The sequence below is a fragment of the Diachasmimorpha longicaudata genome, chromosome 1 (genome assembly GCF_034640455.1).
Source record: "Diachasmimorpha longicaudata isolate KC_UGA_2023 chromosome 1, iyDiaLong2, whole genome shotgun sequence".
Classification (NCBI taxonomy): Eukaryota; Metazoa; Arthropoda; class Insecta; order Hymenoptera; family Braconidae; genus Diachasmimorpha; species Diachasmimorpha longicaudata.
The window spans coordinates 14,232,159-14,260,080 of record NC_087225.1 but is presented as its reverse complement, the minus strand read 5'-3'; the positions used below and the strand labels follow the sequence as shown (position 1 = coordinate 14,260,080).

The window sequence follows — 27,922 nt, the reverse complement described above, 5'->3', positions numbered from 1 at the left end:
TTCATCTTAAACTCGCGTAGAAAGAAATTTTTTACTGAAGACCACCAGATTCACGAAATCGCCAGAAAAGTCATTGAAAGATCTTCGGAAGATGAAGAAATTGCCGCCAATGGTCACATTTCAATGGCAACTAGGTCATGGTTGAATAGTTGCTTTGCATGTCTCTCTCGTCATAGAAATCTTTACGACTGGCTAACGATGGCGATAATACAATCCCGCGAGGTTCATGTCACACGCCATCTCCACCGGTTAAAATTGTAACCAATTGTTGTTGATGCGAGGCTAATCCTGTAAATAAAATAATGGTATCCAATTATCATGCTTCACATTATCACAACATATCGTCGCATGGAATATCTGCCAGCACAGCCGTAAAAATAACGACTACCAAATTTTTTTTTCCCCGTCAGTATTTCGTTAATTGATAACCCGTTTCCATTTAATGCCACTCCCATATTTTTTCCTCGACAAACAGAATGCATGGCTTTCAAATGTACTTTATATATTGTTAACTCCCATTCATTCTACCTGACCTACAAAATCCACCATTTTCATGATCGCAAAACACGTAAACATCGTTTCGAACTACAATGATTACCCCATAGCTGAACAATACTAATTGCTCCTGCTGTTACATTAACTTCAACAGAATGTTTGCAGAAATTCATCGAACGCTTGGAATACCAGAAAATTTAGCCAATGAAAATTTTGTTGCGGTAGTGGAAACAGACGCAAATTACATTTTAGTAAATATGAGGGCCTCGGTGGCTTTGGCTTTTGGTTTGGAAATTCCCGTGCACTGGCGAAAAACTGAAATTGATGTGGAAATACTGTAGCCATTTCTGTAATACTGACGATGAATCTCAAATTTATTAATTTTTAATTTTTTATCTAGAAATTTCAGTAATTTTTTCATTAATTCGAAGCCTATAAAAAATACCACATAATTCGTAAAATTCCCACTTTTATAAGTTAACATCTTCAAGAGGTGAACAACTACTTATTGCATTATTTATTCCACTAATCCCTGAAATTACTAGAGACATTGTTTCACCATAATCCTCCCCATCCCCGAAATGACTATTGCCAGTGCATAACCCTCAGCTGGATATTTCCAACAATTCTCCGAATCGTAGACATTCCGGAAAATTCAAACAGAAGTCAAAGACTCCGTTAAATAAGCATAAGAGCTTTCGCTGTGGCTTTTGACCCTTTTGGCGACTGCAGCACCGCTTTGCCGTTCAATTCTGGTTTGAAAAGAATTCTATCCAGTTGCCTGCCCTGAAAACGTAGTCATGGAAGAACCACTTGACCGCTCGTGGAATTTTCACTTTGAGGGGATCCGCACACACACACAACCACTCTTGTATATTCGCAGTTCATCTATTTTTCAAGCCCAAGTGAAATAATCATTCGCAGCTCCCTGCACCCACCTGATTGGGGAATCTCATCAACAATTCGGATTCCCATGATCCCTCCTTTCTATTTGATTATTCTTCTCCGTCCTTTATTTATCAGAGATAAATAGAGATGCCTAACAGCATTGGAGTGAGTTGGAAAATAATTCATACGGCCTCTCGTTTTTTTTTTTTATTATTTATTTTTCCGTCAACTTCTGCCATCCCGCTATCACTGTATACGTTATCCGTAGTGATTGGCACACTCGAGTTCGCTTTTGTTGATTCTGTTGATTCGAGTTGTCCGTGGCCTTTGGGAGTGTATGTCGGTGCGACGCGATGCTTCTGCCCCTATATATTTTACCGTTTGCGAATAAAACCGGGAGCGCTCAATAATTGCTGCGACGCGCCGAGGGACGGGGTGGAAATAGCAAAGGGGTGGACGCCACTCTCGGATGAGTAGAGAAGAGCTCGGGCGCAGTGCGATCCAAAGTTTCACCCAGCAATTTCCGGTATCGTTCAATCGACAGCAGCACTAATTCCCGATGGGCGTTACCCGACGAGAGAATCCAGTCGAAAACTGTTGCATACGAATGCCATCCAGAGATTGTCAGGTACATACTGGCTTCGTGAAACAGGTGTACACATACTTGGATTCTCTTGTCTCTTCTCTGTACCGTTGGCTTTTCCCTTCTAACTGGCTGTGTAGTCCCTGTGTACGGCGAATTGTCCCGTTGTCCCTGGGTCGGAGGGTCTTGTGATTTGGCAGTGGGACAGTGGCGGTTGTAATTTGCCCCGAAAATCCGTTGACAATTTAGACACGGATTGCAGGTACAAGTTTTTTTTTTAATTAAGCAATTAGAGAAGATGGGGGGTCGATAGGGATTTGAATCAATTTAAGGTCAGACCGCTCATGGGATCAGTCGTAGTGGTTGACAGCTCCGGATCAATAGGGTTTTTATGGCGGATTAACTGTGTTTATTAGTTCGGTGATATCTAGATTTTTCAGAACAAAGGAATATTTTAGGCCAGATCCAATTACATTTTTATGTCTGACACTTTTGTCCCTTTATTCACAAACTTTTCATCTTGAAATTTTGAATCCTAGAGACAAATTTATGAAAATGATTCGTCGACAAAACTGTAAAAAATTCTTATTCTGAAAATTGCCCCTTAACACCCAATAATCCCAGTGAAACTGGCACTATCCTGGGTAAAAAAATATACAAAAATATTGTTATTTCGTCTAGATACTTTCCATCTTTCCCTGCTTTTTACTGTCGTAAAAATTCCAGAAGGTTCACCACACCAGACAATTATTAAATTTTAGAGGCATTTTTCAATCAAATTCTTTTTCTCCGGCGTCCTCCCCCATTCAAAGATTCAAATAAAACCACGATTCCACTATTTTTCCTAGAATTCGTACCACTCGAAACGTGACACGAAAGTTTAACGAAAACGAGGCATCCCGGCTCGAGGCGGGAATAAAACAAAACAGGGCGTAGAAAAGCAGGATCCCGTTTTGCTCAGCGGGTAACGAGCAGCTGCATTGCAACTTCTTTAAGTTGTTCTGAGTGATGTGAGATTGCTCCTGTAGACGACGATTTAGCACAAGGCGCGCGTATCCAGGAGCATTTCATTTCATTATTTTCGCTGTGTGGCAGCTTGAAATAAAGCAAAAGTCACCGCAAAACTCCATTCCTCTGTGGAAATTTATTCTCATGAACTGCACTGAGAGAAATGCACCATGTGTCAAGGGTGAACCACACGTCTTCGAAATTTTTTCAAAAAAGGTGCACTTATTTCAAATCCGTGTTTTAACTCCACGATACGGCCATTTAATCGGTGCTCCTAACAATTTTTTTGATCTCTCTTCCTTTGGAAAATTATCCTGATGAGATTTTTTTGTAACGAAAACTAAATTTTCAGTCGAGAACTAGATTATCTCGAATGTTCCCTTCAGAGACTCATGTAAATTGTTTGAACGATATTGTAGACAGATATTTTTTCAGTTAATTATCAACTGTCCCCGCATTTCGTTCTTTCTCCTGTTATATTTCCTATATTTACACTCATTTTCCTCGTCCCCTGTATTCCATTTGACATAACATTATTTACGGGGTATTTACGAGGCTCATGATAACAACGAGTCACATTACACCGTTGCGAGAATCGATTGCACGGGGTTAACGCATAATTTTGCGTAAAAATGCAGGCGAGATAAACAAACGTTTATGCTAATTACTGCCGTTGTGATAGGAACTAGTGCTGAAGAAGGTAGTTGAGGGAAGGGGGAGAGGAGGTGAGGATGAGAATGAGGGTTGTGGAATAACGAACGAGTGGTATGGTTGTGAGTAATGTCTCGTGGGTAAGCGGTAACGCCCTCGTTCTTTACCCAACCCAGCCCAGAGGTAGATATTTACAGCTGGCAGTGTTCAGTTTTCACGGTACTATAAGTAAAACGACACGCAATGTCGTGTTTGCCACCAAATGAGAGAGCTTTTACGCTCGCCATCGTTCAACTCCGGTGGCATTTCATCCTGTGATGTTCTTGGTGGCGAAAAATAAGAGAAAACTTCGATGACACTGGGGATCCTGTGAACAGAAGAATACACACCTGTGACTGTTGGCAGGTGGTATTGCCGATTTGCTAGAAAAATTGGTGGATGTTCTCGAGACTCTCTTTTCAGATTTTTTAAAATTATTAAATTATAATAATGCCACTGTCCTCTTGGCGCAGCCGTGATACTTTTTAATTTCAATGCCAATCATTTTTTAATTCCCGAATCGAATTCAATACCGTTCAACTACTCGAATTACTTCTCAACGGTCGGTGAAATATCAAATTTTCTCCAGCGCTGATCGACCTTCAACTGAAAAACTCATTCCATCTCGTCGGCATTGCTTTGATGTTGGCATTTTCTACAAAAGATCCCCAAGTTAAGGGCATTCACTCTTAATTTTCATTCACCAAATAGCCCCTCGCATTTCCTTTCCCCAAGTCCAAATATTTCGCGTGACAGCGTCGAGCTCGTTCCTCAGAATGGGAAAGAATCGCGATGTTCAGCAATTTGTCAGTCTTCCAAGATGTAATCTCCTCCCGAGAATGTCGACAATGAAGCCTTGGCCTGGAATCTATGAGGCAGTCTAGTTTTATTGGTCGCAATATACACGCTGTGCTTCAGATAAACTCGATTCCCCTTCTGGCAAAGTATACCCTCCTGCTGAATCGCCCAGTTGAGAAGCGATCTCCAGGCGATACACTCCTGCAATGACGGAAAAGACGAGGGTGGGAGGAAAATTGTTGGATAAAAAAGAAATATTAAATGACCCTTTTTGCGGGAATAACTCGGTACGACAGAGGGAGCGGATAGAAGAACGTGGCATATCGCACCGACACGACCAACCGGGAATACGAAGACCGTAACTCGTTGGCACGACGTGCGTGTAACCGGAGGCCAATGGTATTTGGTATCATATTTCAGAATAATACTTGCGGTTATGCGTCTGGACTGTCGCGTTGGTTGCATACTAATACCGATGGTGCTTGCGCTTGCACCTCCTGGCTGTATATGCAAGACTCCTTGGAATCGTGCAGCGAATAGAGTCGAAAAAGTCTTCATAGTCTCATCGAATTTCTGGACTTTTTTATTGCACGGTAATGAAAAATCGGGCCATAGAAATCGAATTTGATGGACCGACATGAGGACAATCACTCCTGCCATTGGAGACTTAATTTAAAGCACTGATGTTCAGTAGCTGCTTTCTTTTACTTTCCCTTTGCTTTAGTTCATTCGTTTTTCATTCTTTTTCCCTATCTTTCAATCAATTTCGCCCTCAAATAATTTATTTAAACTTACAGCACAGACCAAAATGTTGCCCAAACTCACAAAAAAACATTTGCTACGTTCAACCCGAATTCACACCACAGAACTGCAAATATACAAAATATATTCCGTCGGGCTGATGAAATTTCTCACACATGTTCGTTGAGTTGAAGATCTAGAGCAACCCATTCTCGAGATCACTACCCATCTGCGTATCAAGAGAGCATTTCTACCCGTAGAAAATGGAATTGCCTTTCGAACGGAATTTCAACGTTTCTCGTTCACTTTGGTTTGCCTTCAAATTATCTATCCCATCCTCCAGAGACAGCGATGCACGGTGCCAGGAGCAGCCTCCCCAAACTACCTCCAGGACCAACAATTCAGTCCATTATTGCGAGACTATATCGTCGAAATTTAATCCATCAAATTTACTGACAGTTACTCAGCGTCGAGCAGTTCCCTGAAAAATTGCGATTTTGCGTGTGAAATGCATTCGTCGTTGGTTCGTGCCCATTCGCAATTTGGTATTTTCAATTCTGTGCTTCTATTTTCGACCCATTAAAGTAAACACTTTTTTCCGGAGATAGAGGCTTTAGCTTTGCCAGTTGCGCAATTAAAACCGTATGCAGTGATTTACAGTTTCATTGAGAAAAGTGCACGCATATCAATTAAGCTAATCTTAAAGCCTTTGGGAATTTTCCTCTTGGGTCTGACGCCCATTAAAAATTCGGTCCTCTGCTCTTTCCAAATTCCCACATTTGACCCCAACATCGTCATTAGTCCAGGCATAAAGGTGAAGACATTGTTCTACTTTGATGTACTTATGCCTGGATGCCTTTATGGCTGGGTTAATCCTCATACCTGTTTTCCTCGGTCTGCCATTAATGACACCTCTCCTGACCCTCGGACCCTTTGGGTCTCATTCCCCCCACCCTCTAAGTACTTCTTATCTTCATTTTCCTCCGAGAAAATTCCTCCAATAAAATGACCTTTCCAATTAGCAAGTGACCAATCACGTCTCCTTTTATTCATTCCCACCCCTTGCAGAATTTTCTTTTTCAAATCTCCTTTCCTTCCACTCAGTCAGTTCCGAATACGAGTTCATCGTGCACTCATCCATTTTTTCTACTTGCGCGTTACTATTCTATTCATTTTTTATTAATTTTTACATCTCTGTGTTAAGAAAAATATAGTTTAGTTTTAATATCAGTGTTGTGTTAATTAATTATTCACATTGACGTTTCGCCGTTTCATCGCTCGTGTGGAAAAATAGTGTTTCTGACCGACAGTGAGCAATGCCTGTACACCGAGGTAAGACTTGGATTTTTCATTTTCTTGGGGTGCAGTACAGATAAGTCCATTCGTGACTGAAAGATATAATTTTTCTAGCAAGTTACATTCATGTGCACTGGAATGCTTTCTTCCGTTTCGTTTTGGCCCTGAGAAAGAGGCACTGACGTGATTTACAATGAGTAGTCTCTCGTGCAGAAATATTCCTGTTTTTGGCATATTTTCGAGATTTTTTTTGAAAGATCTTCCAAAGACCAGTCCGAAGAGCTGCTTCTCATACTCAAGAGCTCTTCCGAAGAATAATCTATCCGGAATTTTAATCATCGTTCACTTCTTTCAGAGATTAGTTTAAAAATTTTAGATGTTTCAGAAGACAGTTTTTTTAAACCATAAATTATTCGACCCTCCGATTTGATTATCCGATCCTTCATTGTCTTCTGGTCTTTTTAGTTCACCACAAATCTTTTCGGAATAATTATTGGTAGACTCTTCCAACAATTTTGACAGATAGCCCAAGTAGATATTTTTTAAAAGAAAGATAAAAAAATGTACATAAAATGCAATTTAGTATTATCATTCGTCTCAATCAAACGGAATGGCCCCACATCCATCTCGCTAAATCTTGATTCGTTCGTGCTTTTCTCGTCCAGAGATTGCATTTGTTCCGGGGATTCATGGGTGATCCTTTTGGACAGTTAAAGGCTTTTGCAAAATCTTCCATGTTTGATAGGGTACCAATGACCCGCAAACGGTGGAAACTGTGGTGATCCTCCTCATCCGTTGTTTTTTTCCTCATGAATTCTGGGGTGGCTTTACTGCACCATAACTGTAATGATGAACATTTATTTCGGGTAATTGGAGGGTGGTTGATTAAAGGAAAAATTAATCACGGTAACTCACGCTGGAAAAGAGGATGAAGAATGCCTGCTCGGCTGAGTAGTTCTCGAGTCCTGGTAATTTTCCTTCGGGTGAATTTTTTTTGAGGGTGAGCGATTCATATGCCTCGAAGGACATTCGGGCTCCTTGATTGTCAGCTATATTTTCGTTGAGTGTCATTATACCCATCTGGAATTTTTATTTCAAAAAGGTAAAATATCAATCTCATGAAAAAATTGACCCGAAAATTTCTCACTGTCGAACACAGGTCTTCCTATTGAATTCTAAACATTCACCCTATTATTCCGTCCATACTTCTTATACTGATCGTCAAAGCATCCTGCATTTTCAATATAACTTCCCATAAAATTTGATCCCAATCTCCGGAATCTTCCATTCTCATCATACTGAATACCTATAACGGTGGAAATATATTTGAAAACTGAAGCGAACCCTCCGGAAAGTTTTACAATTACCTAGGGGATCGAATGCATGGGAAATTTCGTGGCCAGTGATGGAACCGAGTACAGCATAATTCACAACACTGAAACAGAACGATGGTTTTATCGAATTTTTTATTCAAATGACCCTCATGATCAATCCCACTCACTTTGGGAGGACCGACGAGAAAAACGGGAGTTGGAAAGTTGCCGCCGGCAAATCTGGTGATAAATATTGATTACTGAAGCGATAGTTGGGGACATTTATTTCTTACCGTAAAATATATTACTTACTGATATTGTTCAGAAAAACCCGATAGAAGGCATTGACAGTTACGGGATCCCCATACCACCTGGCAATGATTAATGGTCATTATACGCCCTGAATATTAAATTCTTATTAAAAATACTCTCTTACAAAGTTCGTGTGTCCTTACTCCTCAGTAATCTGGCGTTGTTCCCTCTTACGAATTTCGCCCAGCTGATGAGATTGTCAAGATAATTCGAAGTTATCGAGAGCTGAAAATATTCGTTTGAAGATGATGAATTGAAACATCTGAACAAGTGATATACAGTTAAACAAGTTGAAATACATACGTCCCAATAGGCTGTAGCCATGAATTCTTTATTATCGTACCAATCTGGATATCCAACCAATGCAATAATATTTTTCAGCTTCCTAATAATTATATTTTTCGTGTAATCATCAATCCATTCAGCTTTTCGAATCTCTTCTTCCAGCGTTGACTTCAACGACGCAATCATTCTCATGGCCTGTGTATCATAGAATTAATCTCTGAAACCGACATATAACCCGGAATATGGAAAATTACCGTGTCCTTGTCTCGATCAGTGAAATATTTTCTGATAAACTCCGGGCCAACAGCATGATGCAGATGCATCGCTCCCACACACTCCTCCCAGCTAGAGGTAGAATACATTAATCTGAGATTACGTTAATCAATTGATGAAGCACTCACACAGGTCTGCTTCCTCTGATGCCGTACGTATCCCTTTTGAATTCAGCCAGAAAATTATTCATCCTGCGATTAGTGGCGTCGATGAGATCGCTAGCAAAATTCCAATGCACATAATTCACTGTACGATGTTATCGAAAATTAATTGTTGTGTCTGATGGCATGAGATTGTGGTAAATGCATTGAAATTAATAATACCAATAGTGCGCATAGGTGTGCCCTTCAAAAGTGTGCCCAACTCGTTCATGTAATCATAGTACACATTGATAACTTCATTAGATGGTATCGTCAAATTTCCCAAATTGTAGATTTGCTGGATATAATCGGTTATGTTGGCCTAAATTCACAGTGGACGCATTACTCTGTCATTGTCGGTTATCATAACTCATAATGTGATGTTGTATTACCTTGGCTGTTTTACTCGATCCAAAATAATAGTCATAGTGGGACGTAACGTAATCCACTGTAGGATATTGGAATAATCTTCCCGATGGGATCTTGTAAATGCAAACGAAACAAACTTCAATGATAATTTACTGACTTCGGAGTCGCTAACTTATACTATTCAAATTTACTTTGCTCAGCTTGACTTCGAAGTTGACCATGTCATTTACGTCCTTGGAGAGGCGACCGGCATCAATGCTGGAACCTTTTGCGTCAATAAAAGTCTGGACAACGTTTTTTATGAGGTTTATGTAGGCAGCTCTGTCCTTCTGGTCGAACTTCTTTCGCTGGATTGGCAATTTATAGGCTAACGGAAGAGGTGCTTTCGAGATCTGTTCAATAATCAAAATCCAAAATACCACATTATTTTATGAGGAAATCCGACTCGTGAGAACCAAACTTATAATGGATTAATTTAATTGGAGTTATTAAATTGGAAGAGAACGAATCATTTACGTTATGCTGAAGTTAATTAAAAACATTTCATAGAAATGAACATTGAAGCGAATTTTTACATTTTTATGTAAAAGCTTTCTGAAAAAAACCCTCTATCTTTTTTTCACTGAGCTATGTTCTTCTGCCATATAAGCCCAAATAAATCGAATAACTGCCGGGAGTGAAAGAAAATTCCATTTCAGCGATTTAATATTCATCATCAACTTTTAACGCTCACCATAATTTTATACCGCAGTAGATCCGCATAATTCTTTCCGCTCTCTATCAAATAAAATGCATGCCGGCCGATTAACCCACCGTAATAAAGATCGACATTCTGCCACGAGACATTCCTCGCTGCCCATTCACGGTCCGTCATTGTTATCGGCCATCCGCCAATATTCTCCATAATAGTCCACAGTTGTTTGATCCCAACTGCTTCTCTCTGACCTACATTTTCCTTTGTTTTTATGAATCCTCTCTATCAATGAGAATAAAACTTTTACCTGTATTCATGCACGAGCTGTACCATCTCCTCGCTTTATTCAGCATATCGTAGTCGGTGGATTTGGAAGCACTCTCCAAAATATCTTAAATATCAAATTCTCATTATGTTTAGAGGGATAATATAGCTTGATTCATTACTTGATATGTATGCTGCCAAATTTACCACGTGTTTTCTCCTTCGCTCTCTTGAATAACAATGTGAAACGGTTCAATACAGGCTCACCGGGAGGAATAGAACTTCGAGAGATCAAATTTCCACAGGTGTATTCCCAAAAATCATTACAGGGATTCACCGATGTATTCATTCCCTCTACAATCATATTTCCTAATTCCGCGAAAAATAAAATATATCTTCAAGTTTATATTCGACCTTGGATGATATAATGGAGAATAACAATGAATAATGAATTTTCGTATAACAATTAAATTGACTGTTTGTGTTGCGCCACCTCGGGTATCGAATGCTCACCGAGTACTCTGCACTCCTCAGACCTGCAAACTGTCGACGAGTCTCGATTATTTCGAACAACAGAGTAACAGGTGACTCGATCGATCCATTTAATTATTAGAAGAAATCTGAACAAAAATAATCCAATTATAGGAGATATTTTTCACTGTTTTTATAGCACAACATACACTATGTATTTGAATTTCATCTCAGAATCAACGGGAGATGATAGCGCTTGGCAATCCTCTTCACTGGCGACTGGTCAATGTCATGTGCTCATCATGACTTTTGTGCAGACAGAATGCGGAAAAAGGTTAACGAGATGTATGACGTTTTACACAGAAATTATTATCGCGTTTATTAGTCCTAACTACCGACGCAATGTATGCATCTCCTTTTGCTATTCTATTGTTTTCCACCTTCATACGGAGAGCTAGCTACTATTTATATAATTCAAAATTGGTTTTGACTAATCAAGACATTTAAGATCAGTGCATTTGTGAGGATCGTGAGTATGAATGCTAATAAGCACTGGCGGTAGTTCGTTTTTATTTACATAAAATACTGTGCGATGCGTGTTAGATCAAGTGTGCTGATGCAATAATAATGACTGGTGGATTGGAATTTCAATGGGAAAGATTGTGATGGAATTCAATGATTTGGACAAAGATGTCATTGATTTAGTTTGCATTTATATTTCCAGTAAAATAGACAGTGATTGGGATAAGTTCAGGCTATCAACAATTTAATTTATGCCAGTAATTGATGGTAGTGGTAGAGATCACCATCCGTTGAGGCCCCACCGACGGCGATGTCGTCTTTTGCTCCACAGGTTGTCGTCAATTTCATTGGGTAGAGGCTCTTTCTCAGATTCCCAAATAGCACACTTGTCCTCCGGATTCATCGGACTTCCCTTCGGACAGTTGAAAGCTTCGGCGAAAGCTTCCATGTTCGACACTGCCCCCATCACTCTCATACGTGGTGGACTGTGCGGATCTTGATTCTTCAGCGTTTCGGCGTATTCTGGCCTCGCGACTTGACACCACGCCTAAGGGGACAGTTTGATTTAAGTGAAAAATTGGGAGGTTTTTTAAAGATTCCGAGGGAATGTAAGGAGTTTCTAGATTATTCGAAAAAATGTAATTTTTTTTAACGCCAATTAAATTATGACCGTGAAGAAGAAATTTATTAATACTCACCGATGCGAAAGAAATGAAGAACATTTGATCATCGGTGTATTCTTCAAAGCCAGGCAGTTTATCATCAGGTCTGCCTCGCCTCTCTCGTAACTTCTGATACGCCTGGAGGACAGAGTGAAGTCCTGTCGTATCGGCAATGTTCTCACCTCTCGTTTTGCGGCCGATGCTTCGCCCCTATTGAAGCCCCAAAAGTTATGTTTTCTTCATTATTTACATACTCTTTTTCGTCAGGAATGTATATACTCACGCGATAGTCCGGAGTTCCGCCGTAAGACGGAATTTCCGTTACACCCCAATAGTTGTTAAATTGATCCAAGAAGCATTCAGCACGCTTATAGTACCCTTCTATCATACTCTTTGACCATTTGGTTTCCTCGCCGTCTTTGTCCAGTTTGATTCCTGTAATTGTTACCATTTCATCGGATTAGATCGGTAATTGTCATTACGAGGCGGAGGACTTATTGAGACTTACCTGAATCATCGAAACCGTGCCCCATCTCGTGACCTATTATGCAGCCAATCGAACCATAATTGATATTACTGTGAAAGGAAAACATTTCGATAATTAGATGGTTTTTGGAATAATTTGCAATTGTTGTGATTCAATTCTGAATATTGTGCAATTGAATTCAATTTTAAGGGAAATTGTGACTTGAACAAACATCTATTTAATGATTTTCACTAATATTTGCAGAATTCAGACTTCAATGAAGTTTTTCAATAATAAAATAGATAAAATCTTCACGTAACTGAAGGATTGTTAAAAATTTCAAAATTGTTTCCTGGAAACTTGGGGTAATTGTAGAACACTACCGAAAGCGTTTGAAAAGTACTCACTCTGGGAAGTTTGGAGTGAAGAAAGGGGCTTGGAAGTCTGCAGCAGGAATATCTGTGAAAAATATCCAATGTTATAATTCAGAGGCAGCTATGAGAAATTAATTGCTAATATGAAATACCTACTTATGTTGTTGGTTGGCCCGGAATACATGGCATTGACCATTACAGGTTGCATAGCCCAGCTGAAAGTTACTTTGATTAATAATTTGTATTGAGCACACGGAGAGAAATATTCAATAAAAACTACGAAACATTCGTGGTTTTTTTTCTCGTAATTTTTATTGCATTTCACTTTTCATGTGCAAAATCTGGAGGGGAAAACTTATGCAATTCTTACAGTTCCACGTCCTTCTCATTTTTCAGGTATCGCAATTTTTCCCTCACTGAATACTTTTGGAAGCTCAGGATGTTCTCAAAGAAATCGTATCCAATCTTCAACTATAGACAATCGGCTCGTCAGAATTTCAAGTTCATTAATATCATGTTGAACACAAAAATTACGATTACAAACCCCTTTATACATGCTCATCAGGATAGTCTTATTTTCGTACCAGGTGGGGAAGCCAAGGAAAATTTGCATACTTCTCAATTTATCCTTTGAAATTTCTTTAGCAGCATCGTCGAGCCAGTCCGACTCCTCGATTTGCGATTCCATTTCCGCTCGCACATTTTCCGTTAATGATAATGCCTGATGAATCAGAATATTTTACTCTATTATTAAGTCCTCGTAGATGAGACCGTCTGCGGATAATAGAAGGGAGAGAATGAATCACTTACAGCTTTTTCAGTGTTCTTATCATAGTACTTCTTAACGAATGCGTAGGAAGAAGCATGATCCATGCCAAGGTTCTGAATACATTCCATCCACCTGAAAAAAACGCATGTACGAAGATCGTGATAATAACGTGACTGTATTGAGGGAAAAAATATTTTTACCAAATATTTATTTATTTGACCGAATAATTATTTAACAAAACCAATTTTTCCCACAAGTGACAGGTAAATTTCTTCTCTGCTAATAATTACCTTGGTGGTCCTTGCTTTGCGCCATTATCTTTCTTCACCACTGAAGTGAGAATTTCCTCCAGTGATTTCGTCGCATATCCCAACGTTGTACTCACGAATTTCCACTGAATATAATTTGCTGCGGTAAGCAGACAAAATTAATTTTTCAGAGCATGCGAATGATCCTCATAGATATTTGTCATTGCTGGTGTGCTTACCAATCGTTCTAGCGGGTGTCTCTTTCAACAAGACTGTTAGTCTGCTGTAGTAAGTTGGAGACTGAATGCTCATTGCCATTGAATTTTTAATTTTAATGTCTTCCATTCCAAATAAAATTCGGAAATAACTCTCGAAGTCAATCTGTTAACAGATGAATGATTATCTCGCTAGAAACTTCCATCATACTGAGAGAACTCGTCAGATTTAATTTTACGTCAGGATCACGAAAATGAAATTTGAATTTTTCAATTTTCAATCTTTATCAATTAATAGTTACCTTATCTTTGTCAGGGAGATTAGCGACATCTTTATTGTAACCTTCCAAGAATTTCCCAACAGTCGAATCTTCATCGTCGTGATCATCCGTTATCAGCTGCAAAAATTAAAATAAATATCATCAACGGCTCAATAATAATAGGAAATTAATACCATACCCTAAATATTTGCATATCGAAGGCCACTAAATCTTCAATATCTTTTTCCAACATTTCATCGGTCACAGCGGATTTAGTATGTTTAATGAACTCCTTGGCAACTCTTTTAATCACGTTTGCGTACTCTTTTAGCATTTTTTTTCTAGACAGGAAATATTCCTTCGGGAATTCCTTAGAAAATGGTACAGAGCCGGGTGCAATCTGAAAAAATAAATTCATAATGAGACAATAAATTAAGACAATTCTTCATTCGAATATTTTCAAAATATTATTTTTTTTTTCAATCTTTAGAAAATATTTTTTAATGTTGAACAGCTTCACCGATGATGACGTACCGTTATCTGTTCGAGGAACTCTTCGCCGAATTCCTTCCTATGCCATGGCGTTCCAATCTCAAGGAAGATGAATTTGCCATTAATGTATACATAGTTCTTCTCAATTTCTTGCCAGGATATTTCCCCTTCGTACCACTCCTCCGGGTCCATGATCATCGGCCAACCTCCTGTTCGCATTAAAATTGATTCTAAGGGCTTAAGTCCACGTCTGTCTCGATCTTCCAGGTCCATGCAGGAGCTGTACATTTTTTTCGCTTGTCTCACAGGAAGAATATCACTGGGTTGAGGGTCCGATTCCAGGATACCTGAAATCAAACCATTATTTCAACTGTACATTAAATTATATTGATATTGATATTGACGATGCCGCACGATACCTCTGATCCTCTTGTTCACAGTCAATTGGAACAATTCCGCGCGACCCCAGCTCCCTGCATAGGGTGGTATCATATCGATCCTTCCATTCCACCCTCCGCAGACATAGTCATAGAAATTATCGCAGGGGTTCACCGATTTATTCATACTTTTTATAAATTCTTCAGCTGAAATAATGAAATAAATCCATAATTCAGTTTTGTTCTTATGATACGTGTATACGAAGAGAAACTCTAATACAAAAATAACGATCGGCTCAATTCACTCACAGATAATTTTACAGGCATCGGTGCGACAAATTTTGATTTCTTCTTTCTCCTGATCTCTTTCATTCCTCTTCACATCATTAAATAACCACCCCTCATAGTCGTCAGAGTCCTCGGATGATTCTTCTAATTTCAAATGCTTGGCATGGGCTATTGCACTCAGTGCCAAGAGAATTCTAAAAAAATCCCCCAATTATATAATTTTTTCAATACAAAAAACGCAATGAATCCTCACGATATATAGAAAAATTCACAATCTTAAAAATATATAATAAAAAATCATTGAAAATATAATTTTTTTTAAATCGATGGTTTCAGCACTCACCCAATTATTTTCAGCGCCATGGTAGCTTGTTGAGAAATAAAGCGATTTGCACTCAACTGAAATCCCGCAGTATCAGGGCTGAAATATTCTGATGCCGATTATTTAAACTAATGGGAGAGCGGATGTACCTTGAATGATTTCCTTCGACGGGAGCCTCTAGCTAATGTGCATCCTCATGAAAATGATAAGCAATTTTTAACTCCCTATAAATCACTGTTGCGCATCTGTAGCTATCAGCGATGTCAGTTTAATTTATCATGTGGAATAGGAAAAGGGGTGTCTCCCAGGTCGGATATGCCAGGCTGACGGACGCGGCCAATATTCGGTTCGCTATGGAATGGCCGATTCTCGATTCCACTAGTCTAGGCCGATTATATGTTATCGGTGAGATGCTAAATAAGCGATCATCGGCTATTCACAAATTCACAAAAGCTCGCTCATCACAAATCTGAAGTATTTAATGAGAGAGGGAAAAGAATTTCCAAGTAAAGGAATTTATACAGAGAGAGCTTCTGACTTTGAAAAAAAATCGGCAGTACAACTTCTATTGCAGATAGTATTACAAACAAGAGGATGTGGTCGCGAAAATAATTTGAGAGAAATCAAATTTATTATTCAGAATTTCTTTATTTCGGAAGGATATTCATATTAACATATACAAATTTATGACGTCAACTGTCAAATATTATTGTTTAACATCAAGTTTTGGAGTAGAAATCACCAAACATTCAAAGCCCATCGGCTGCTGCGTCTCCTCCTGTCGCATGATAATTTGTTCACTTCATTGGCGAGAAATTCATCCTCAGCTTTCCAAATGTTGCACTTATCCTCAGGATTCATGGCACTTCCCTTCGGGCATTGAAAAGCTTTGGCGAAATCGTTGGTGTTTGACACTGCCCCAATCACTCTCAATCTACCGGGACTATGGGAATCGCCCTCGGCCATCATTTTAGCAAATTCTGGTCTCTGAACCCCACACCAAGTCTACAGAGACATTTGTTATGATTATATCATTTAAATAGCATTATCCTAGGAGATGGCATTATCGAAACTCACAGATCCGAATGAAATGAAGAACATTTGGTCATCCGTATACTCCTCAAAGCCAGGTATTTTTTCATCGGGTCTGCCCGTCCTCTTTCGCAATTTTCGATAGGCTTCGAACACCGAGTGAAGTCCAGTTGTGTCGGCAATGTTTTCACCTCTTGTCCTGCGTCCAATACTTGAATCCTTTAAATAATTATTAAGAGTAGCATCTTGGTTATCAATTATACCTCTAATTTTCACAATAATGTACACGGTGAGAAGAATCCAATAAAAATTTCAGCGTAGAACATTTTCTGCCTTTCAAACATCTTCCAGAGATTCGTGGAAGAATCTTAAGAGCTTTGTGTCAAATCTTCTTGTGAACCCGAAAGAAAAAAATCGTGGATAACGATCATTACTCACCGCATATCGTGGAGTTTCATATTCGGATGTGACTTCTGTTACACCCCAGTATTCATTGAACTGATCCAAAAAGCATTCAGCTCGTTTGTAATACAATTCTATCATGTCATCGGATATTTTCGTATCCTTGCCGTCTTTGCCCATCTGAATACCTATAACAATCGTCATGCGATTGACTCAGTGAATTGATTATTTAAAAAATAACAGTGTAATCTTAGCGATACTTGCCAGAATCATCAAAGCCATGTCCCATTTCGTGCCCTACTACGCAGCCAACCAATGCGTAATTGAGGTAACTGCAGAGAAACATAATTCCGATTATGCCAACTTATATTAAAAAATAAATAGGATAGAATATGTGCGAAAAGTAGTTACTCAGGAAGATTTGGAGTAAACAGGGGCGGTTGGAAATCAGCGGCAGGAAGATCTGAAAAAGATGGCCTTCAATATTTTGAAATTCCAAAAATAAAATATCTTTATCAACTATATACTTATGATATTTTGCGATGGCCCGTACATAGCGTTGACAATCACAGGCTCGATACCCCAACTAGATATCATATTTTAATTAGTTTTTATTCGAAAAGGCAAGACAGAGAGGCTTCAGCCAGAGAATAATTATGTAAAGAATACGAAAGGAAAATAACATTAAAAGGAAACATTGAAAAAAGTACTCTTTGAATACTCACCTTTCATCTTTAGTTTCTCCTTTCATCTCTCTCAACTTCTCTCGTATTACATATTTCTGGTAACTCAAAATATTCTCGAAATAGTCGTATCCAACTTTTAGCTAAATTGAAAAACGATTAATTTGTGAGGGAACATAACTCGAACTATGATCACATTATAATGTTGATTACCAACCCCTTTGTATGAATTCATAACAGCGGTTCTGTTGCGATACCACTCCGGGAACCCAAGAAAGATTCGCATGCTTCTTAATTTATCTTTTGAAAGCTCTTTAGCCTCATCGTCAAGCCAATTTGAATCCTCGATTTGCGATTCCATTTCTTCACGAATATTCTTCAGCATTTCTAATGCCTGAGTGAATAAAAAATATTGAAAGTGCTTAAAAATTATTAGGCGTCGAAGGACGTATGTCAGATCATGAAACACTTACAGCTTTCTCTGTATATTTGGTAAAATACTTCGTGACAAACGCATATGAAGAAGCGTGGTCCATTTTGATGTTGTGTACACATTCCATCCAACTAGAAAGTATTACACCCGATTACGATTTTTTCACAGAAATTTCCGGTAAATTCCGAAATTGTAAATTCAATTAACTTTTGTTCATGTTAACGGAGTTATCACTGAATATTTCTCTACCCAGGAAGAAATATTACCACTCGAACAATAATTACCGCGGTTTCCCCTGTGGTGTTCCAATCTCTTTGCTCCTGAAGTTATTGGCTATCTTCTGCATTTTTTCCGTAGTATGATAAAGCATTCCAGACACAAAATTTAGATGGATGTAGTTCGCTGCGATGAAGAAGATGAAATTACTGATTTTTTGCACACTATCCGACTAATATCAATACCGCAATTTTATCAACATCTTACCAACAGTTCGGAGGGGTGTCTCTTTTAACAATGCTGTTAGATTGCTATAATATGTCGGATGGCGGACAGCCATTTTAGTGGATGGAGTGATTTTAATGTTCTCCATTTCAAATACCATTTTGAAAAGATTTTCGAAGGCAATCTGCAAGTCGGAAGAGCTCATAAATATACATAGAATAATAGAGAGCTTCGTGTAATTGGCATTATCCTTTTCCACAAAAGCGTCAAAACTCTAGTTCTGGTTTTAGCTACGCACCTTATCTTTGTCCGAGAAATCGGTCACATTTCCATTGTATTCCTTTAAAAAGTGTTCCACGTCTTCTTCCGTCGGTTCATCTTCATCTGAATCTGTCAGCTTCAGGAATAACGTGAATCACAAAATTATTGAATATGGATGATAAATGAAATCGTTAATTATGTACAAGTCTCATTTAACAGTCAATATTCCTCAGTTCTAACTACTTTCAGAATACGTATTCTTAAATTAGATTGGCTCATGGAACATTCATCAAATACAAATTCACTCAACGTTTTTTCAATCTTCTTTCTGAGAAAGCAGTTTCCTCCCGCCCTTGCGGCTGTTCCATCCACCTAACAAGTAAGATCTTACCTCAGCCAATTCCATATCAAAAGCCACTAACGCCTCGACATCTTTTTTCAACATCTCATCAGTGACAGCCGCGTTGTTATGTTTGATGAACTCTTTGGCAATATTTTCAATCAACGTAGCGTACGACTCCTTCTGCTTTTCTGAAGCTTCCCAACGTTTACTGGGAAACAGATGCCGGAATGGTTGTGAGCCAGGCTCAATCTAATAGATAGCTTGAAGTTAGCTGCCATACCTTTCATAAAAATCTACATTTATGACTCACAGTTATGGCAGTATCTGATGATGTGTACACCATTAGCTTCCACCAGGAACTTCCGATATCGTAGAAAGTGAGTTTCCCATTGACGTAAAAATAATTCTTCTCGATTTCCTGCCAAGAGAGATCCCCCTCAAACCACTCCTCCTGTTCCATGACCATCGGCCAACCACCGGTTCGAATGAGGATTGACTCCAGGGGTTCGAGTCCTCGTTTCTCTCGTGCCTCCACATCCATACAGGATCTGTACATTTTCTTCGCTTGTCTCACGGGTAAAATGTCAGTGGGTTGTGGCTCCGATTCCAAAATACCTAAATGATTTTTCCCCAAATAAATAATTAAAATAGGAATGATTCTTTGACCCAGTCTGGTACCTTTAATTCGCTTATGCACAGTCAATTGAAATAGCTGTGGGCGACCCCAAGCGGGTTCATAAGGTGGTATTATATCGGTTTTTCCCGTCCATGCTCCACATACGTAATCATAGAAATCGTCACAAGGATCGGCTGATTTATTCATACTGCTCAGAAATTCTTTTCCTAGAAGAATCCAATACATAGAGAAATATATTTAGTAGACAGGTGGCTGATTCTTTCACTCTTTCGGCAGCAATTCAGTGTTGCCTCTCCCTGCATTCTGAAAAATATTTCAATTCTTATTACCGAGGATTTCGCATGCCTCTGTTCTGCAAACTTTCACCTCTCCCTCCTTCCTCTCTTTCTCTGGCTGATCAGCAAATAGCCATGTAATATCGCTGTCGTCCTCTTCGGAATTATCGTGGAAGCTTCCGAATTCGACATTCCTCGCAAAAACTACTGCATTGACAACCAAAAGAATTCTACAAATTGAAATGGTATTGATTAGAAAAATACCACAGTCGTCATATTCCACAATACTCACCCAATTACTCTTGACGCCATGGTATGGTGTTTCTGTGACAAGGGATATTCACTCAACCAGAGTGATCCAGCATCATCAATTAAACACCGTGCGCTCTGTTATTTGAACTAATGTCATACCGGATGTACCTTGAACGATCTCCGTGAATAGGTATCACTGTACAATGTGCATCCTCACATAAATGATAATTGATAGTCAGGCCCATCTAAACCATACTCATACATTTGCACCCATTGACAGTCCAGGCTCGATTAATAATAATTATGCTGATACGTCATCGAACGGATATGTATTCCCATTACAGAATGAAAGGGGATGTAGATTTCGCCAAAGGGACCTTGGGCAAACGATAGAGGATGAGGAAGGCTATCGAGTTCGGGTAGGCACACACAGTCACTAGTGACTATCGGTAATACATTAGCAGTTCGTCGGATGAATTAGATAGGGTTCTAAGAGAATAATGTGAAGATATGCACGGTAGGGATTTCAGAGTAATAAGTGTCAGAACAATTAAAGTCATCTTTAAAATCATTTTTTATTTCATAACGATATTTTTATGGGGGAGTGGATACATGTACACATCACCAAGATAGATGAGTCTTTTTTGTTAAAATGTGCTCTTCAAGGTGTTGACTTGAAGATAAGAACGGGATAGATCTTTTTATCAACATTAAACATATTTAATTATCGTTGTAAAAATCACCACCCGTTCAAGGCCCATCTGCTGCGTTTTCTTCTGTCGCACGATGATTTGTCGACTTCATTGATCAGGAATTCTTTCTCAGCTTTCCAAATATTGCACTTATCCTCAGGATTCATGGCACTTCCCTTCGGGCATTGGAAAGCTCGGGCGAAATCGTTGGTATTTGACACTGCCCCAATCACTCTCAACCTGCCAGGACTGTGGACATCCATTTCCTTCATCTTTTTCGCATATTCTGGCTTTTGAACTTCACACCAAACCTACGGAGACATTTTTTTATGAAAATAATATCATGTGAATAGGATCACTGTAGGAGAAGGGCATTATTAAGACTCACAAATGCGAATGACATGAAGAACATCTGTTCATCGGTGTAATCCTCGAAACCAGGCAATTTTTCGTCAGGTGTGCCTTTCTTCGCTCGTAATTTTCGATAGGCCTCGAACACCGAGTGAAGTCCGGTTGTATCGGCAATATTTTCGCCCCTGGTCTTGCGTCCCAAACTTCCTCGCTACGAAATGATCGATATTTGCTTTTTATTTATTTATCTATTCCTGATTCTTTTTCTTGATAATTTCTTCAGAAATAGCAGGGAAAAAATCTCAAACATTCAGGGAAAATTACAATTTTACTTCATTTACTGATACTCACTCCATATCCTGGAGTCGTATCATCGTATGTGGGTTCTGTTACACCCCAATACTCATTGTATTGGTCCAAGAAGCATTCAGCGCGCTTGTAATACAATTCTATCATGTCGTTCGATAATTTACTTTTCTTACCATCCTTCCCCAGTTTAATTCCTGCAGCAGTTGTCAAATCAATAAATCAGACCATTAACTGTGATCACTATAAGGCCCTAATTCCTTTGACACTTACCTGAATCGTCGAATCCATGTCCCATCTCATGGCCTATTACGCAGCCAACGATTCCGTAATTGATATTACTGCCGAAAGAAAGCGGATTAAATCGATTTTTCTGGTCGGCCAATTTTTGAGGAATATCAAAAGAATTTTAAAGGGATAGAAAATAGGGTCCCAGAAATTTATTAAAAAGTGGCCAGAAGCCATAAATAAGAAAATCACGTAAAAGAAGGAAAGGGATATCATTTCAAAAATACTCACTCAGGAAGATGTGGAGTGAATAATGGTGGTTGGAAATCAGCAGCGGGCATATCTGTAAAAAATGTCCGTTAGAAATTTTGTAATCATCCCAATTACTAGAAGGATAACATGCTACTATCAGTCATTTACTTATATAATTATCGTGTGGTCCGTACAAGGCATCGACAACCACAGGTTCAATATCCCAGCTAGAAATTAAAATGTGATCAATACTTAAAGTTTAGTTGAAGAAATTATTTCATAACTTACGGTTCTTCCTCCTTTTCGTTCTTATAGTATCGCAACTTCTCTCGCACTTCGTATTTCTCGTAACTCAGAATATTCTCGAAGTAGTCGTAGCCAATGCTCAGCTGTGCACAATTAATCCATTAAATTACAAAAACAATCATTAATTACCTTGATACTAACCCCTTTGTATGAATTCATAACTGCAGTTTTGTTTTTATACCAGCCCGGAAATCCGAGGAACACTTTGATATCGCTCAATTTTTCCTTCGATAGTTTTTTCGCATCATCATCAAGCCAATTTGACCGGTCGATTTGTGATAACATTTCTTCACGAATATTTTCCGTCATTTCTGATGCCTAATAGGGAAAAATGTTGGAAAGATGCACTTGACAAATCTGGAATTCATTTGTGGTTCGATATTACCGGCTTTTAAGAGTCAATCACTCACCGCTTTCTCTGTTCTTTTATCAAAATATTTCGTGGCAAAGGCATAGGAAGCGGCATGTATCATTTTGTTCTGGTCCACACATTCTTGCCATCTAGAAATCACAACAATCCATGAAGCTGACGAAACGAACTTGCATTGTATGAAAATTATTGCCATAACTACCGAGGTTCCTCCGTTCCAACACCTGTCTCTTCCTCCTTCAGCTCATTAAATGTATCCTTCAAGTTTTCCGTTGTATACACCAGCATTCGGCTAACGAAATTCCAGTGAATGTAATTGGCAACAGTTCGGATGGGCGTCTCTTTTAACAATACTGTTAGATTACTGTAATAAGGTGATGATCGAACCACTAACTCGGTGGAATCTTTAATCTCAATGTTCTCCATTCCAAACAACATTTTGAAAAGAGTTTCAAAGTCGATCTGAATGTAGATAAATCAACACGATAATCAAAATAGCGAAAAACAAAATGAGAAAAAAAAACAAAAACTTGAATAATTTCATTAATTGTAATTACTTACTTGATCCCTCTTTGAGAGATCAGTCACCTTGTCAGTATAATTTTGGATAAACTCTCGAAGTGTTCGTTCTTGGTAATCATTAGTGTCTTCAATCATCTAAAAAAACGTTTGATTGAGCATAAAAGACCGAAGCATTTTGGCAGAATATTCTGTACCATACCTTATACAGTTTTTTGTCGAAGGTAATTAGAGCCTCAACATCCTCCCGCAACATCTCTTTGGTTACAGCGGCGCCATTGTGTTTAATAAATTCCTTAGCAACTTTTTCAATTATATTTGCGTATGTTTTCAACGCTTCCTCCGTAGAATTTTTCCGTGCAGCCCTCAACTCCTTATAGAATGGTAGATGAGCAGGTTCGATCTGCGAAATTTGTGTCAATAAAAAATCTCAGTTGTTTCATGAATAATAAACATACAGTTATGGTTCCCTCAAAGTCCTGCCGGATCAGTTTTCTCCACCACGGGACTTCAATATCGTAGAAAGTGAACCTGCCGCTGACGTAGAAGTAATTCTTCTCAATCTCTTGCCAAGATTGATCCCCTCCATACCATTCTTCCGGATCCATAATCATCGGCCACCCTCCGGTCCGAATTATGATGGACTCCAACGGCTCCAGTCCCCGTTTCTCCCGCGCCTCCTGATCCATGCAGGACATGTACAGTTTCTTCGCCTGTCTCACGGGTAAAATGTCACTGGGTTGAGGTGCCGATTCCAAGATCCCTGATCATAAGTCATGGGGAAAATTTTAATGATTCAATCACAAGGAATGAAAAATCAAAACAGTGTGATACCTTTGACTCTCTTCGTCACGAGTTCCTGAAACATCGCCGAATGTCCCCAGGACTCTTCATAAGGCGGTATCAAATCGAATTTGTCATTCCATGCTCCGCAGGCATATTCATAGAAATTGTCACAGGGATCAACCGATTTATTCATACCGCTCAGAAATAATTTTGCTGGAAGAATAAAAAAAAATCAAAAAAATAAATAAATCTATTCCACAATCCGACATTTGTCGCCACTTCCCGATCATCCACTCACCGAGTCCTTTACAGGTGTCTGTCTGGCAAACTTTGAATTCTTCCGTCTTCTCAACATCCCCTTCGCTCCCTCTATTACGAAATAGCCACGCAATATTGCTGTCATATTCCGGAGAATCGTCGGGAAATTCTTCGAATTTCAAATTCTTCCCAAATACCGCATTCGCCACCAGTAAAATTCTAAAAATTCTGATAGTCTTTTTTAAATATGTATAAAAAATACTGATCACGTCAAGTACAATGTGGATCGAAATATGTCGTCCTCACCCAATTACTTTCCATGCCATGATGACATCAGGATATTCAGTAGGACCTGCGTTAAACCGAGACCATAGAACATCGCAATTTAAACATCCAGCACTCGGTTATTTGTACCAATGTTAAAGCGGATGCGCCTTGAATGCTATCCGTCAGTGCATATAATAGTGCAACGTGCATCCTCCTTAGCAAGATAATTGACCGTCCAGCTTTGGCCAGGTTTTTTTCGCGAGCAATTACAAAGTTGAGTTGGTGATCTTAAATAAAAAACAATTTTTTTTTCATGGAAATCATTCTGGGGTAAAATTAATCCACAATTGAATCATCATTTGCAAACGATTTTGTTCTTATGCCAGGAATGAACATTTACGTTTTCTAGAGATAATCCACTTTTTCTCAGCGGATACATCGACCCCTTCATGATTGAACTCTTCAATTTAATTTTCAACTCCCTCTCCTTTCCTCCCACCCCCGGAAGGGGAGTTTAATAACTGCGAAAGACTCATCAACGTTAGACATTGCCAGCACACTGTATCCTCTGAAGCTGCAGAGCGCAGAAGTCCAACTCCACCTTCTTAATAATATGAACCTGATAAAATACTTATAAAGCAGTTAAACTGAGGGCGCGTAAATTTGTGTTACATTTAATGACATTTTAGCTCTGGTCGTGTATACACTCGTTGTGGAAAACTGGTATTAACCCCGTTTGGCCCTTCTGCCACACCACCATACCGAAGTGAACTCGCCGAGTAATCGAGTTTATCAAGATTTCACGGTTTCATTCTCCCCGAGCCAAGTAAACCGAAACATATTTCCACTTTTGAACTCATTCCAGTTGTTTTAACCTTTTTTACCCAACTTTTTCGCTGTCAAGAACCATAGGTATTCTATTTTATTTTTCGTTGTTTCACCCTTGCCTTCTTCCATTGGTTACACACGTGCCGTCCGAACTTTTTCGATTTAGCCAACTAAGCCAGAAGGTATATAGCCTGTATGAGGTATTATTGTCAGATGATCTTCATTCCACATGTTTCAGCACCAAGCTGAGAGCCATATCAACTGCAATTTTTTCCTCCCATTACTCGACGAGGAGAATTATGCTGAGTAAATTGCGGAACAATAACCGCGAAGAGAAATTCTTCGGAAAAAACCTCATTTCTGAGGACAACATATTTGTAATATCGTTAGAGGAATATTTGATAAATTTCATAAAAAAGGAATGGAAATAAAAAATTATGAGTTTTTTACTTTGATAAGTAAAATCTCTCCTTGAGTTGTGCATTTCTTCTGCATGAATTTACCAATCGATATATTTGACATGATTTTTTTTTACGTGTCACGCTCTTTTCCCATCTCGAAAATAGGGTCAGCCATCTTGAACCCTCAATCCATTCGATTTCCCGTCGTTCCGCTTCACTAGTCAAAATCATTTCCCCCCAAAAATGTTCCTCGACTTTTCCAACTGCGCCACCCAGAGACTCCCGTAAACACACTCCCCCATTGGAGAAGTCGAAAAAGTATTGAAGTGGTCTGACATGAAACACCGGGGGTAAATAATTCGTGTACGTCTGCTGAGTTGTCATCTAATGAAAAAGCCCGGAGAGTCAGTGCCTGGCAGACGAAATTATTTCACTGCTGGCGAATAAATTTGCCTCACGTCACAAAGTTGCCTCTTGTCTTCCGTTGGAGGTTGAAATTTCCGTCTAACGGAGGCTCTCCCGCTCTTCCTTGGCAACCTGTTCGTGGGTGGGATGGGGTTCCATTTTCATAAAGCGTCTGAGTCGGTGACACTAAGAATACGACGGCGGTTAATCCCACTAATCTCACCGGGGGATTAGCTCACAGCGTTAAAAAGCCATTTGAATGTTAGTCCTTATCGTTGGATGAAACTGCTCGGTTTATTTCGTGCACATCGCCAGTCCTCATCCACACTAACTTTCCAGTTTCGGAAGCCGTTCCGTTACTCACCGACAACTTGTATCGATGTTTTCCAACCCTCAGGTGTACCCACCCAATGTACATGTATATTTCATCCGACATCACGAAGATGTCTTGAGTTTACAGTTACTAGTTGCATCCTGGCGCATCAAACTTGTGTACTCAACAAATTTCCATGTTCTCGCATGTATTACAAACATACATATTCCCTCCCTCACTCGAGTTTTCGTACGCGCAAATCAACGAAATATTTGCATATTACGAGTACAACGTTGGAAAAGGGTCGAGTGCATTAATGCACCTGGGATACGTATGAAAATAGCGTAGACCGGCTTCAAGCGCCTAGCAAATTGGAGGACATAAATTAACTCGAGTCATTAGAAAATATAAATTTGCCTTGCTAGAGTGCCTTCGCCGTATCTCGGGCTATTAAATTTCATAGATAAAGATTTATGGGCCCTCTCGGTGCAGCTTGGTGATAAAATCTTGTCGTGGCAAAGGGAGAGCTCGTCGACAATTCAATACTCATTCATTATGGGGCTCGTGCCGAGAGTCGCATAATCTTAAAAATTAATGAAACTCTCCTGGAATGGAAATTTCGGAGTGATGAGTAATGAGCACATTTATGGTGGGAAATTTTCCCTGCTAATTGAAGCTTTCGTTCCGGCTAAAACTTTATTTCTCTTTATGTTTTTATTTATGGCAGCCAAGTGGTTTTTTTAATTATTAGGGGAGAGCGGGTGAAAATGACTGACTTTCATTGACTGTAAGTGACGTAAATAAGGGCAAGTGAATATTTACTACCAAGTGCCTGTAATTTGCAACCATTTTCCATGAATTTCTCCGAAAACTCGTCATGTGCTGAAATTTCTTTTTATTTGTAATGTTTTGAGGAAAAATTAGAGTGTAAAAAGCTTGGCACCATCGGCCCTGACGAATCTGTCGTCAATGATGGCTTGGGAAAAGGGCCCAGAGCCAGTCGACCCCAGCATCTTACCTTTCGCCGGGTTATCCAGCCTCTCCGGAATACTTTGTCGAGATCTTAATTAACTCTGTGATTTCGAGGAATGTCGTGTGTCGCAACATCGGGCTGCGCGCACTCACAGGTTTTAATCGGTCCGACGCATCTGTGCACCTTCGGCGAATTTTCCCCCTCCAGTCGATTTACCCAGTTTGCCAGGTTAATAGAAAAATAAAGGACAGAATGAAAGGAAGAAAAATAAACACTAGAACGAGAGAAGAAGC

At 39.2% G+C, this 27,922-nt stretch overlaps 4 protein-coding genes across 10 annotated transcripts in view; 1 reads left to right on the top strand and 3 right to left on the bottom strand.

Annotated features, from left to right (window-relative positions):
* Positions 1-27,922, top strand: part of Twin (twin) — a 339,039-nt gene that overhangs the window by 285,001 nt on the left and 26,116 nt on the right. The window lies entirely within an intron of this gene.
* LOC135167182 (uncharacterized) lies at positions 7,056-15,794 on the bottom strand. Its single transcript, XM_064130112.1, has 37 exons — positions 15,637-15,794; positions 15,315-15,487; positions 15,048-15,212; positions 14,671-14,975; positions 14,336-14,536; positions 14,179-14,274; positions 13,901-14,042; positions 13,704-13,821; positions 13,455-13,545; positions 13,189-13,365; positions 13,015-13,115; positions 12,801-12,859; positions 12,678-12,729; positions 12,313-12,380; positions 12,088-12,239; positions 11,841-12,014; positions 11,427-11,689; positions 11,198-11,251; positions 10,961-11,046; positions 10,830-10,899; positions 10,663-10,769; positions 10,357-10,518; positions 10,193-10,276; positions 9,925-10,136; positions 9,383-9,583; positions 9,215-9,304; positions 9,006-9,144; positions 8,811-8,928; positions 8,664-8,754; positions 8,428-8,604; positions 8,249-8,349; positions 8,125-8,183; positions 8,001-8,052; positions 7,867-7,934; positions 7,687-7,805; positions 7,415-7,579; positions 7,056-7,340 (listed from the first exon to the last, which is right to left on the bottom strand). The coding sequence occupies exons 1-37, from the start codon at positions 15,654-15,656 to the stop codon at positions 7,101-7,103; spliced, it is 4,752 nt and encodes a 1,583-aa protein (XP_063986182.1). The 5' UTR covers positions 15,657-15,794; the 3' UTR covers positions 7,056-7,100.
* Positions 16,244-20,571, bottom strand: LOC135160935 (neprilysin-1-like). Its single transcript, XM_064118104.1, has 17 exons — positions 20,415-20,571; positions 20,177-20,352; positions 19,889-20,053; positions 19,521-19,825; positions 19,259-19,459; positions 18,905-19,003; positions 18,649-18,790; positions 18,450-18,567; positions 18,206-18,296; positions 17,950-18,126; positions 17,775-17,875; positions 17,577-17,635; positions 17,461-17,512; positions 17,314-17,381; positions 17,086-17,237; positions 16,693-16,866; positions 16,244-16,620 (listed from the first exon to the last, which is right to left on the bottom strand). Exons 1-17 carry the CDS (start codon positions 20,432-20,434, stop codon positions 16,354-16,356), a joined length of 2,367 nt encoding a protein of 788 aa, XP_063974174.1. The 5' UTR covers positions 20,435-20,571; the 3' UTR covers positions 16,244-16,353.
* On the bottom strand, positions 20,931-24,900 carry LOC135160927 (membrane metallo-endopeptidase-like 1). Of its 2 annotated transcripts, none has more exons than XM_064118080.1 (16): positions 24,749-24,900; positions 24,483-24,670; positions 24,233-24,397; positions 23,857-24,161; positions 23,601-23,801; positions 23,441-23,536; positions 23,082-23,341; positions 22,920-23,010; positions 22,651-22,827; positions 22,492-22,592; positions 22,372-22,430; positions 22,243-22,294; positions 21,997-22,064; positions 21,769-21,920; positions 21,455-21,628; positions 20,931-21,377 (listed from the first exon to the last, which is right to left on the bottom strand). In XM_064118080.1, the coding sequence occupies exons 1-16, from the start codon at positions 24,766-24,768 to the stop codon at positions 21,114-21,116; spliced, it is 2,373 nt and encodes a 790-aa protein (XP_063974150.1). In that variant the 5' UTR covers positions 24,769-24,900; the 3' UTR covers positions 20,931-21,113. The 2 variants fall into 2 exon arrangements, with proteins under 2 accessions (XP_063974150.1, XP_063974161.1); XM_064118091.1 differs by having other exon boundaries at positions 24,483-24,661.

What these genes read in the sequence shown, in the direction of transcription:
- LOC135167182 (XM_064130112.1), bottom strand. Translation starts at nt 15,656, where the DNA reads ATGGCGCTGAAAATAATTGG. An exon ending in CGGTGGGGCCTCAACGGATG is followed by an intron (nt 11,252 to 11,426) that starts GTGATCTCTACC and finishes CCAATCCACCAG; the next exon opens with TCATTATTATTGCATCAGCA. An exon ending in CACACCTATGCGCACTATTG is followed by an intron (nt 8,929 to 9,005) that starts GTATTATTAATT and finishes AACATCGTACAG; the next exon opens with TGAATTATGTGCATTGGAAT.
- LOC135160935 (XM_064118104.1), bottom strand. Translation starts at nt 20,434, where the DNA reads ATGGCGTCAAGAGTAATTGG. An exon ending in CATCAGATACTGCCATAACT is followed by an intron (nt 19,460 to 19,520) that starts GTGAGTCATAAA and finishes GCTATCTATTAG; the next exon opens with ATTGAGCCTGGCTCACAACC. An exon ending in ATTTCTCGGACAAAGATAAG is followed by an intron (nt 18,791 to 18,904) that starts GTGCGTAGCTAA and finishes TCCGACTTGCAG; the next exon opens with ATTGCCTTCGAAAATCTTTT.
- LOC135160927 (XM_064118080.1), bottom strand. Translation starts at nt 24,768, where the DNA reads ATGGCATGGAAAGTAATTGG. An exon ending in TCGACAAAAAACTGTATAAG is followed by an intron (nt 23,537 to 23,600) that starts GTATGGTACAGA and finishes ACGTTTTTTTAG; the next exon opens with ATGATTGAAGACACTAATGA. An exon ending in TCTTCATGTCATTCGCATTT is followed by an intron (nt 21,378 to 21,454) that starts GTGAGTCTTAAT and finishes ATGTCTCCGTAG; the next exon opens with GTTTGGTGTGAAGTTCAAAA.